Here is a 12,929-nt window from a genome sequence, read left to right as displayed (position 1 = left end):
AAGTGCTATGATGAAACTATATTACTTTAAAACAAATGTTCCAAACTCAAATTAGCCCTAACTTCCAGCTAAAGTTCAACAGGAAGCTGGATTAATTTGATTCTTTAACCGACGTTTGTATAGTTAAGATAATAATAAAAAAAACAATAATGAAGGACTCCAGACACATTTTCTCCAATGACCATAGAAACAGCAGTAAGTCTACCCAGAATGCCCTCCTGACAGGAAACAGAAGCAGAGAAGGTGAGGACGCTCACACGCGCATCACTTGTTGTTCTTGCAGTAGCTGCTGTAGTTACTGCAGGCCTTCTTCATGTCGGTGAGAAAGGCAGGGACGCCCGTCTGAGAGCAAAACACATCCATCAACACACTCGACTCATCACTGATCACATGACTGTGGCATAACTCTACAGCATCCTCACCTTCGCTGACCAGTTCACCAGCCACGTCGGTATCATTCCTCCAGGATTGTCAAAGTAGTTCATAAACACTGCAATATGATTCAAAACAAACGCTGTTGTTATTCATTCAGCTTCAGCATGAAATGAAAAATGATCATCATTACAGATTTGATTGAAACACAAAATATTTTTGTATGCCCAGAAAATACAAGTGACTGCACTCAAATGTAGGTGAAAACCTCTGAACAAGCTGAACAAAACAACGCCAAACAAATAAATCAAATGGAGCAGGATTTTCGGGTCGATGAGATTGAATTGTGACTTTATCGCATTGTATCTGATTACTATACAGTCTAAATCATGCACTAAATCAGCTCTGGTTGAGTGTGCTTCAGTTTGTACACTGTAAAAAATAAGTGTAATTTTAACTGTAAAATTTTGTAAAAACGCTACGGAAAAAAACGGTTAATAGGTTAACAGTAAGTTCCTGTACTATATACAGGGAAAAACTGTAAAATATCTAACCAGACATTTCATGTAATTGTACAGTAAAATGCTGTTAATTTTACAGTTTTTAGAAGTAAAAATAACAAATCAATGTATAATTTACAGTCAAAAACTGTAAACTGATATTCCCAGAATTCCCTGCATGACACTCCACATTTGAAGGTATTTTGTTTAAATAATCATGTTTTTTTTTTAAGTTTTTGTTATTAGTTATGTATAGTTGGGCGTTATGTTACATCTTCTGTTGTTTAATGAAAGTTTAATGCATTATTTAAGTATCATGTGTGTTACCATGATGGTGTTTTGTGTTTGCATGAATGACTCTGTGCACCTTCTATATATTAGTATATACTTCTGCTTGTGGCGAAGCTACTTGTGATGAGCTTTGATTCTTCATGTGGCTTTCTCTTTTACCACCTGCATTATTATGGCGGTTGTCAGTATGTTAAAGGTACAAAACAGATTTTAATAGCAGTGTGCATTGTTGAATTTACTGGTTTACATTCAAATTTTCTTGTTTGTAAATTACAGTTTTATACTGTAAAATTTACAGTTTTTGGACGTAAATGTGTTTACAGTTTTTCTGTATTTTTTACAAAATTATTCTGGCAACCATAGCTGCCAAAATTATTTTGTAAAAACTACAGAATTTTTTTTTTACAGTGTACCTTTGGTGCTGCCGGAGCCGTCGCTCTCCATGGCCAGACTCTGTTTGTAGTCTTGGACCCGGATCACGCCTTTCTTCTCTGGACACTGAGGCACGGACCAGCTCTTGGCTAAAACCACCCAGATCTTACGTCCTCCCACGTCCAGATCCCGGCGCTCCCGCACATACAAATACTGCAGAGAGTTAAGGGCTCACCGACAGACAAATGCAGACCAACACTTTTACAGTGGAGTCTAGAGGAGATTACTTTTGATTTTGGTTATCAACTATGAATATTAATAATTATTAATATAAAGAAATACTACAAGAAACACATTTGTGATTTGGTACTGCTCTATATTGATGGGGACAAAAGAGAACGAAACCTGTTATGATTTCTACTTTTGTATTTGAGGTTGATTTAAGCTTATGTGTCATAATTGCTCAAACTGAAAATATATTTCAAATAACTGAGATTCAATTACAGTACATCTGACATACTATAAATGGAAAACACAATTTGTTTTTCTATTGTCAAAATATATATAATATATTGTATTAATATAATAATATATACTTATATATTCATTTAGAATATAATTTATAATCCTAATTATAATCATATAAAAATGTATAATAATATTTTTTCACAATAAATGTATGTATTTATACAGTGGAGATCAAAATTAGAGAACAACCAATTTTCTAAATGTCAAGGTCACTGCTTAGTACTATTTGAAGTTATCCTAACAGAAGGGCATATTTCATAAATTAATTGCATTCTGAAGCACAGTATAAAAAACTTTAAGATATTTGAAAAAGAACTCTGATCAAAATTAGAGAACACTTACAGATACCTCCCAGTTATTGGTGTTAATCTGGCACCTGGTGCCAATTTCCTTAATTATATGACAAACCCTAATTAACTGGAAACATTCCTCTAATTTTCACTGAGATTGCAAGATGGCGGGCCGCTTTAAGATGACTGAAAGCCTGTGACAGGAGGCGGTCCAGATGAAGGCCAAAGAGAGTGACACTTTCAGCCACTGCAAGAGAAGCTGGTCGTTCCAAATCTGTGATTTCTCAAATATTGCAGCTTTACAATGACACTAATTCATTCAAGTCCCCCAAAAAGGCTGGTCGTCCACATAAGACAAATGCACGAGAAGACAGGACAATGCTGAGAATCTCATTGGGGAATCGGTTCAGCACGGCAGCTGGAATTGCTCACCAGTTGAACACTGAATAGGATAAAGCTCTGTTTAAGAGAAGTCGGACTGAAAGCGCAGTTTGCAGCGACCAAGCCTCTCATCAGCAGAAAGAATCAAAAGGCTAGACTCACCTTTGCTGAGGAGCATGTTGTGTGAAGAGAGGAGAACTAAAAAGGTAAAAAGTTCACTTTAGTGATGAGAGCAAGTTTAATTTATTTGGGTCAGATGGGAAACATTATGTTTGGTGTCAAACTGACGAAAGATTGAAGCCCGAGTGCATAAAGAAGTCAGTGAAAGGTGGAGGGGGAAGTGTCATGGTTTGAGGAATGTTTTCTGCAGCAGGAGTTGGGCCTCTTGTACAGCTACATGGCAGGTGAATGCAAATGCAAGAAAATGCTCCTGTCACACTGCAAAACAGGTACAGCAGCTGAAAACATTGAAATAATGAAATGGACAGCCCAGAGTCCTGACTAAACCCAATTGAAAATCTCTGGAAAATCATTGGCGACAAAGTTAGGACTAAGAAACCACTACACTGCTGTGCAAAGGCAAAAGACCGTAAATTCGATTTTTGTCGAAAATGAGTTATTGATATTTTTGGGACATTCAAGACATCCTTTATCATGTGCATAAGTATCTTGAGTCAATTTTGTTGTTTTTCCGAGAAAATAATGGGTCGTCTCAACCGTAACTTCGAAAAGCCCCGGAGAAACCAAGGCAGAACACCGTATAACACCAGTTACGGCTCTTTCACTTTGTTTGGAACGCTCAAATTGAGTAATTAATTGCAATAATTGCATAGCAATTATGCTGTGTCTAGCATTCTTTTACGTTAATAAGCATAGCAAATATCCACTCACATGTTTAACTTTTAGTCTGCTTGTTACGGTAAAAAAAAAATATTGATAATGTGTGAGTTACTGCCTTTTGCCTTGGTGTGACTTCTCACGTTTTGCAGACAATGCAAAGGCAGAGTACATTAACTTCAAAATAGGGGTAAAAATCAAGTTTGCGCTCACAATTTTTTAATGTAGATAATTTTTATTACTAAAACATCTAATTGTTAAATTGCTAGGGCATTGCTATGCAGTTGCTAAGGTATTCTGGGTGGTTGTTAAGGTTTTGATTGGTTGCTAGGACTTTAAAAAAAAAATTTTAAAGTCATTTTTCTCAGTTTTACACTCTAGCGAGTTAAGGTATTTTGCCTTTGTAGGGCAGTACAGTTACAGAACTAAGAGACTGAAAGAAGAGTGGACCAAGATCACACCAGTGCAGTGTGAGAAACTAGTGATATTCTGCGGTCATTCAAAGATTCGGATCACTTTTGAAGTCATTCAAAGCAGGAGCCTCTACGGTTACACTTTATTTCGATAGTCCACTTTAGACATTCTACTAACTATAAGTAACTTTGTAACTACAAAGTAACTACAACTAATTCTCATTAATTTGCAACTACATGTCTACTAACTCTCAGAGTAGACTGTTAGGGTAGGTTTAGGGTTAGTAGAATAAGTTGACAAAGAAAGTGTTAGAAGATATTAAGCAGACAGTCTACTAATACTCTACTAACTGCTAGTTGACATGTAGTTGCAAAGTTACTTACTGTTAATAGAATGTCTAAAGTGGACTATCGAAATAAAGTGTTACCGCTGCTACACTTACTACTAAATTTCTGACAGCTGTAACCCTCCAAAATTGTAGATGTAATCTTCTTTCGTGCTACAGTGGTTACTGTTCTCTAATTTTGATCACTGTTTTCCACACAATAAAGGTTTTTGTTGATATTCCTTGGTTATTTTGCCAAACATGTTAACAGTGGTATACCTACAACTAATATTCCTTTAAATTTTGAGCGATGAAGATTAACAATATTTCAGAAAAAAAATCTAGTATTTATAGATTGTTCTCTAATTTCGATCTCCACTGTGTATATTTATTTATTATTTTTGTATTTGAGGTTGATTTAAGTTTATTTGAAATAATTTAAATTCAACTGAAATGCAATTACAGTAAATCTGACAAACTGTAAATGGAAATCACAATTTGTTTTATATTGTTAAAATATATTGTGTATTGTGTTTCTATCATACATGGAAACAAAAATAATTATTTAATATAATAATTATTTATGATATAATTTTAATTTATAAAAGTATTTATTTCCAATAAATATATTTATTTGGAAATATTTATGTATTACACTTATTTTAATTAAATATTATAAATGGAGAAATATTATTTTATATTAATATTGTTATTTTCACATTAATCTGTCTATTCCCACACACAAATTGTATTTTTATGTGCATGAAGTGTGTTGGTAGGATACATCCCTGTTGGACAGAGGTAATGGATATTTCACCTCCCAGTATATGGCTTTCTGTCCACCGTAGTCTTTCTCGTGCAGCTCTGAGGACAAGCCAGACACACACACAGACACACACACACACAGAGTGAGTTCACATACTATACATATACACAGAGAGAGAGAGAGAGAGAGAGAGAGAGAGAGAAGTACAAGACACCACCCCCACAGTCTGTGGAGAATCAACAACTGGCTGACGATCTGAATGTGTTTTACTGCCAGTTTGAAAAGCCCAGTCTCTCACCCCACACCCGCTCTGATCTGCAATTCACACCTACAATACCACCCGCAACCCCTCTCCCTCCCTCCCCCACCATTCAACCTGCGCTTAAGGTCTGTGTACAGGACGTGAGCCGGGTCTTCAGAAAGCAGATGACAAAGAAATCTTTGCTCTCACATCTGTAGTCATGAAGTCATTTGAGAGACTGATCCTGGCCTATCTGAAGGACATCACTGGACCCTTGCTGGATCCTCTTCAGTTTGCCTACAGAGCAAACTGGTCTGTGGATGATGCAGTCAATATGGTACTGCATTATATTCTGCAACATCTTGATAGACCTGGGACTTACGCAAGGATCTTGTTTGTAGACTTCAGTTCGGCCTTCAATACCATCATGCCTGACCTTCTCTCAGACAAACTGACCCAGCTCTCTGTACCCACCCCAATTTGTCAATGGATCACCAGCTTCCTGGCAGACAGGCAGCAGCTAGTGAGGCTGGGGAAACTAACATCCAAGACTCTCACGATCAGCACACACTGCTCACACAGTTCTACTCGGCCATCATTGAGTCAGTTCTGTGTTCATCCATAACTGTCTGATTTAGTTCAGCTACCAAATCAGACATCAAGAGAATACAACAGACAGTCAGGACTGCTGAGAGGATCATTGATGCTCCCCTGCCCAAACTCCAAGATCGTTACACCTCCAGAGAGAGGAAAAGGGCTAAAAATATCACTTTAGACCCCGCACACCCAGCCCACTCTCTCTTCAAACTGTTGCCCTCTGGTTGGTGCTACAAAACACCAACCACCAGAACAGCCAGGCACAAGAACAGTGTGTGTGTGTGTGTGTGTGTGTAAACATACTTGGCAATAAAGCTCTTTCATACTTTCTGACTTCTGACTTATATAACATAAAAAAGCTTATTATCCTAATTTGGATAATACAATATTTTACAAATTAAATCTACACTACACTACAAGGGGAAAACATGTTTCTACCAGGTTTAACAAGGCATCTTATTTCCAGTGTGAATGAATCTTAATGCAACCCTATTAAATGTCATTTTAGAGACACTGTGTGCTTCCAGTTTTGTGGCAAGAGTTCAGGGAGGATCCTTTTCTCTTCCAGCATGATACAGAGTGACATTCATGTAGTCTAGTGTGGAAGAACTTGGCTGACCTGCATTAAACCCAGACCTGAACCTCTACTGAACTCTTACTCTAATGGGAGCAATTCCCTCAGTCCAGGTCCAGTATCTAACATCTAAACATCATCCCACAAGTGTGGAGGCTAGTGAGGAAAAACACTTTTGAATGTAAATGCTGGGCGTCGCAAACATTACATCTGTGCAAGAACAATTTCATATTATGAAACACTTGAATTCAAAACAAACTAATATTTAATATATTTCAGTTTATATTTTAACAAAATTACTAAAACCTTAACTAAAATTGCAATGAAAACACAATAAGCTTTAACTGAAAATAATAATAATAATAAAAATAATAATAATAAATACATTTTATTTCAAATAACTGCCAAGGCAACATTTCTCATTTCCCAACTTAATGTACTAAAATAACTATAACTAAAACAAATGTTAAATTAATAAAAACAATACATATAAAAACAACAACAACAACAACAAAACATATTAAACATATGAAAGAACAAATAAACATGATAAAATAAAAACAGAAGAAAACTAAAACTTAAAAATTTTAATGAAAACAGAAAATACAATAAAATTTAGCAGAAATAAAATATATAAAAAATTATTTCCACTAATTGCAAAGGCAAAATTTTTCATTTTAATTTAGTTTGACACAATGTACTAAAATAACTACAATTAAAAAAATATTAAAACTACATGGACATATAAAAAAAATAAAAAAATAATAATAATAATACAAATGACAAAAACACAAAACAAAATTCCTAAAACTGTAACTTAATTTAAAATAAAGAAAATAAACTTAAATAAATATAAATAAAATAAAAAAATATTAAAATTTTCAATCTTTTAGCTTCCGGCTTCGCTACCGTTCGGACGTTCTTGCTTACTGCTCTGCGCTTTGCTCCCTATTTCTGTACTTTTCTCTGATTTTTCTAAGATTTTTACTTCAGCAGATCAGCACAGTGCTCAAACAACATATTTTTGGCACAAACACTAAAACAAAAAACTCTCTGGGACTGGAATAATACCACGAAAAAGAAGACTTTTGCCTCCCACTGCCAGCAGCTTACATTCCGGAGAAGGGAAAACACAACTATCTACATTATAACAGACGAGAGATAATAATGCCTCCTGTTGAATCTACTTGCTGCATGAACTACTGCAAACTTCTACAAAGGATTGCGGTTCTTGAAACAAAGTTACTTGCTGGACTTCCAAAACAGGCAGAACACTCAGCAGACCGTCGTCATGGACCCCCTAAGCATACAGCCGGTGAGTCCCATGAATCTAGTGAATCTCAACAGTTTATACCAAGTGTAGAGGAACACGCCGAAACTGATTGTCACACTAATCGATGGCACAAAGAGGGAGCGAGACCCAAAGGCAGTAGAGAGATCAGATTGTCACGAGTTTCTCGTATTGCTGCCGTAGCATCCTCTACCCCAGATACGGCTATGACAAGGCTTGTGAACATCTTGAAAACAGATTTGAAGCACTAATGAATGTGGGTGAGGAATCCCCAAATGTGATTAAACATGGATCGGATCAGCCAGCAGCTAACATCGCTACTAACAGACGCTCAAGGTCGAGCAGACAGCGGCTTTCAGCTCAGAGCGCAGCCGAGCCCAGGACTCTGATAGTGGGCGACTCCATTATCAGAAACATCAGTAGCAGAAATTCAGCAACTTTCTGCTTTCCTCAAGCAACAGTTTCTGATTTGAACAAGGAACTTCGGAAAATTCTAATGAAGCACAAGACTGCAAATCGAATCATCATCCATGTGGGGAAGAATGATATTCGGAAAGAGCAGTCAGAACTCCTTAAGAAGGACTTCATTGAACTCTTTGAAACACTTCGAAGACTTAAAGTTCAGTCGTTCATCAGTGGGCCACTCCCAGCAAGAGGAACTAATATGTTTTCACGTTTGCTTGGGCTGAACACATGGCTACAAAGAATCTGCAGCTTAAAAGGAGTCAATTTCATCGATAACTTCAATCTTTTCTGGGGCCATAGACAACTGTTTAAACTGGATGGCCTCCACCTAAACAAACTTGGTGCAAGAGTGCTAAAGGACAACATCTACTTCTCCATCCGTCATCCTTCAGTAGTGTGTGCCAAACTACTCAACCTGAATGGCACACACACACCTGGACAGAGTATGAGTGACCACAGGACTTCATATCAGCTTCCGAGTCATCATGTGGTTGACACATCCCACAAGGACACTGATAACACCACGCAGCCACAACAAGCACTGCTCATGGACACCATCCCGGCTGAGCCCTTCCCACAGAGCTCATCACAGACAGACTGTGACGTATCAGAACAGCTCCAAGACTCAGCACCCAAGGACGACTTTCTGGAAAACAGCCAGGGAAGCCAGGACAACATATCACAGCCACCGGAAACAACAGAGCTAGAGCCCCGCTCACCAGACACATTATTCCTCTCTCCAACATCTCCACTTCTAAGCTTCTCACAGAAAATGGAGGAACTGGTTTATGCTGGGACCAGACTCTCCCACTCTTTTGCTGCAAGCCCCCAGATATCAACTAAAAAACGGCGGGCCCCACAACCACCAAAGCCTGTGGGCCCAGCTCGTCTTCCTCCTCCTGTGAGAGCTCTCCGGCCGCTGCCACAGCGCCAGGGCCCAAACCCTCCATCTGCTGTAGGTGAACCAAAAACAACTGATAGCAGCTCTCAGTGATATGTGTCGGGTCCCCGCTATAATAGCAGCAACATTCACAAATGTTTACAGAACAAGCGGGAACCCAGTGTGCCTGTAGTTTTCTCTATTTCTGTTTTATCACGTGATAGAAAGTCTAAGGCCTTCTTAAGCCGTACGGCTGACTTATCTAATCTGCGGCCTGTTATGCATCAAACTAATATTGCTGTTGAGACAAAATGCAATGCCATCAAGTTAGCATTTTTAAACATTCGCTCACTAAAAAATAAATCATTTCTAATCAATGACTTAATAACCACAAACAACCTGGATTTTATGTTTCTAAACGAAACATGGCTAGAAGACAGCTGTAGTGCAACGGTCCTCAATGAAACAGCCCCTCCTAACTTTACTTTCATGAGTGTTTGCAGGACTGTTAGGAGAGGTGGAGGTGTAGCTGCTCTATTTAAAGATGTCTATCAATGCAAGCAAGTATCATTTGGTCAGTACTTGTCTTTTGAATATCTAGGGATTGTGTTGAAAGGTGCTCCACGCATTCTGTTTATCATTATTTACAGGCCTCCAAAATACTCTCCAGCCTTTGCTGAAGAGTTCACAGAAATGCTATCAATGATTTCCTCAGAGTTTGACTGTTTTGCTATTGCAGGGGATTTTAATATTCACATAGATAATGCAGAAAACAAAACTACAAAAGAAATTATAACTGTTTTAAACACTTTTGACCTGATTCAGCATGTGCATGAACCCACACACAATCGTGGACATACTCTAGATTTAATCATCAGTAGAGGTCTAAACATTTCATCCATTGTTATTAAGGACGTAGCACTATCTGATCACTTCTGTATTTTCTTTAATATATTGATCTCTGTTACCACTGAATCTAGATCTGTCTCTGTCAGAAAGAGATGCATTAACGAAAACACTAGTGTGCTATTTATGGAGGCTATATCTTTAACACCAAGCATTTCTGCAGACTCTGTTGATCTTCTCCTTGATTCCTTTAACTCAAAAGTTAAGAATGTTATTGATGACATTGCTCCTGTGAAAGTCAGCAAGAAGACTGGCAGACAGAAATCAGCTTGGAGAAAATCAACAGCAGTTCAGAGTATGAAAAGACAATGCAGAAAAGCAGAACGGATGTGGCGGAAGACGAAACTTGAAATCCACTATAGCATATATAAAGATAGCCTTCGTGCTTTCAATGTGGAACTAGGCAAAGCTAGACAGTCATTCTTCTCAAACCTTATAAACAGTAACTTAAACAACACTCGCACTCTTTTTGCTACTGTTGAGAGACTGACAAACCCCCCAAGTCAGATTGCCAGTGAAATGCTCTCCGACAGCAAATGCAATGAGTTTGCTTCCTTCTTTTCTGAGAAGATCAATAATATCAGGAAGGCGATTAGCACATCCCCAAGTTATGCAGAGGTTAGACAGATTCGACCACAATATCAAAAAGAAGATACTATGTCTGCTTTTGAAGAAATTGATAGCAAAATTTTGGAAGAAATAGTACAGCACCTTAAATCGTCAACCTGCTATCTTGACACACTTCCCACATATTTTTTCAAAAGGGTGCTTAACTGTTTGGAAGCAGATCTCTTAGAAGTGGTGAACGCCTCACTTCTTTCTGGGACTTTTCCAAACTCCCTGAAAACTGCAGTTGTTAAACCCCTTCTGAAAAAGAGCAATCTTGATAACACCATATTGAGCATCTTATTCTGTCGTTTTAATTACAATTTTTAAAAAGCTTATAAAATATAATTTTTTAAAGAATTTGACAAAAGATGACATACTTTTAATAAAGTTAGAGGAGTCAAATATCACCTCGTAATGGGAAGGCTACTTTTTGATAAAATTTTGGATAATTGTTTAGAAGGTGCTCCTAAAATTTTGAACGTGCTCCTAAATTTTTTAAGTTAGGAGCACAAGTGCTCCTAAAAAGAAAAGTAAGCGTAGAGCCCTGCACTTTGAATTACCATTGTGTATGAAATGTGCTATATAAATAAACTTGCCTTGCCTTACAAATAAATATTTTATTTTAGCTAGTTGCTAAAAAACTAATAGAAATTACAAAAACACACAACAACATTACTAAAGCTGTAACTAAACTTAAAATAAAAATAGAGAATAAACTTAAATAAATATAAATAAAATAAAACATAACAAATATTTTATTTTAGCTAGTTGCCAAAAACACACAAAAAAATTACTAAAACTTTAACCAACAGAAAATATAAAAATGGATTGAAAATAATAATAAAAACTGTTATAGTTTCTCAATAGGCTCACAGGCATGTTTTTCAAGGTCTGAACGGTTCACGGGGTTATCTAGCATGAAAAATATGACATATTCACCAAACAAGGGTGGAGGCGAAGGCGTTTACGTGTGATTGTAATCACAAGCGATTCTTGACTGATTTAACACGAACCACATTTCACTGCTCTGGTGGTCCGACCCAATATTCATACCAGTGATTAAAAGACAAAGCATGAGTAAAATTACACAACACAGAGATGTGCGTTCAGTGAAATCAGCCGGGCAAAACTACAGAGAAAAGAGACACTGAACATAACAAGATGTTCAGAAGAAAGAACCAAACAAGTCCTGCAGTTTGACTGAAGAGTTTATTTGAAGAAAACAATAACACTGGAGTGCAAAATCATAAAAACCATAAACACCTGTTATGCAATTGAGAGCTGGAGGTCGGTTTGTGCTGCTGTGTGTATAAAGCAGGGTTTGGGTGGGATTTCTGGAGAGTTAGTCACAAACAAACACCCACAGGAAAAGCGCACATCCATCAGGACTGCAGCACAAACGCATGAGGCTCTTCATGAAAGATCAGCTCAAACACATGCATGTCTGGAGCCAGAGATGTGTTTCTAATAAAACGCCACTCCACCCACACACACACACACACACATTCATGCTCCATTTGTGTTAGCGGGAAATACACCACCCTACCACGTCACATCTTAAAAACTGAGACAAACTAAAGAGCTGGTTTTCTTAATTATACAGTTTCTCAACAAATGCACTCTCATGAAACTACAAAAAACAAGTCAAGGATGAGAAAAAAAGTCTTGCTAAAATACATAATGCAATATGAAAGAGATCACCGGTGACATACAACAGATATTTTGGACAGTGAAAACAGATTTCATGTCTCGAACCAGAGCACAAACATGGACCGAAGTGATTTTTAAAGATGGTTTAATAGTTCCCAGATCCAGAGAGAACAGAACGAGCTCCACAGTGATGATTTCCAACGTTAACTTCATTTAAACGGTCATCTCACGAAATAAAATACTCACAATACTTCAGAGCAAAACTCCTTCTCAAGCCAGTTCAGACCATTTGTTAACAATAAACTGCAAAAACAACTCTTTCAGAAAGCATCAAGTTAATACTATCACAACCACAAGCTCATTAACATACGACCACCCATATTGACATATTAACTATATGTAAAACTACTGATGAATGACAAGGTGAACTACATCAGTTTGTGGACAGAGAACATTTTTATTCAGAAGTATTGAAGGTACAGTATCATAAACAGCCGGTTTAATTATTTATGATGCATTCGGGTCATTTTTGACGCAGAAGAGGTTCCTAAACATTTCTATAAAAAATTTCTATCAAAATACACATCTACTTTATTAATTGATTGATTGTTTTATAAGAGCTATAACCCTTTTTTTTTTT

General features: G+C 37.2%; 1 protein-coding gene across 1 annotated transcript in view; it reads right to left on the bottom strand.

Annotated features, from left to right (window-relative positions):
• Positions 1-264: 264 nt before the first annotated feature.
• Positions 265-12,929, bottom strand: part of LOC107718942 (phosphatidylcholine transfer protein-like) — a 19,173-nt gene continuing 6,508 nt past the window's right edge. The window contains exons 3-6 of the mRNA XM_016526191.1: positions 5,095-5,174; positions 1,577-1,748; positions 423-490; positions 265-342 (exon numbers count right to left, since the gene is read on the bottom strand). Coding sequence (XP_016381677.1) covers positions 265-342; positions 423-490; positions 1,577-1,748; positions 5,095-5,174 — 398 coding nt within the window. The remainder of the gene's footprint in view (positions 343-422; positions 491-1,576; positions 1,749-5,094; positions 5,175-12,929) is intronic.

The sequence above is a fragment of the Sinocyclocheilus rhinocerous genome, unplaced genomic scaffold, assembly GCF_001515625.1.
Source record: "Sinocyclocheilus rhinocerous isolate Xijiao unplaced genomic scaffold, SAMN03320098_v1.1 scaffold1625, whole genome shotgun sequence".
NCBI classification, from domain to species: Eukaryota; Metazoa; Chordata; class Actinopteri; order Cypriniformes; family Cyprinidae; genus Sinocyclocheilus; species Sinocyclocheilus rhinocerous.
Note: the sequence above shows the minus strand (reverse complement) of the source record. Positions and strands in the feature narration are given on the sequence as shown.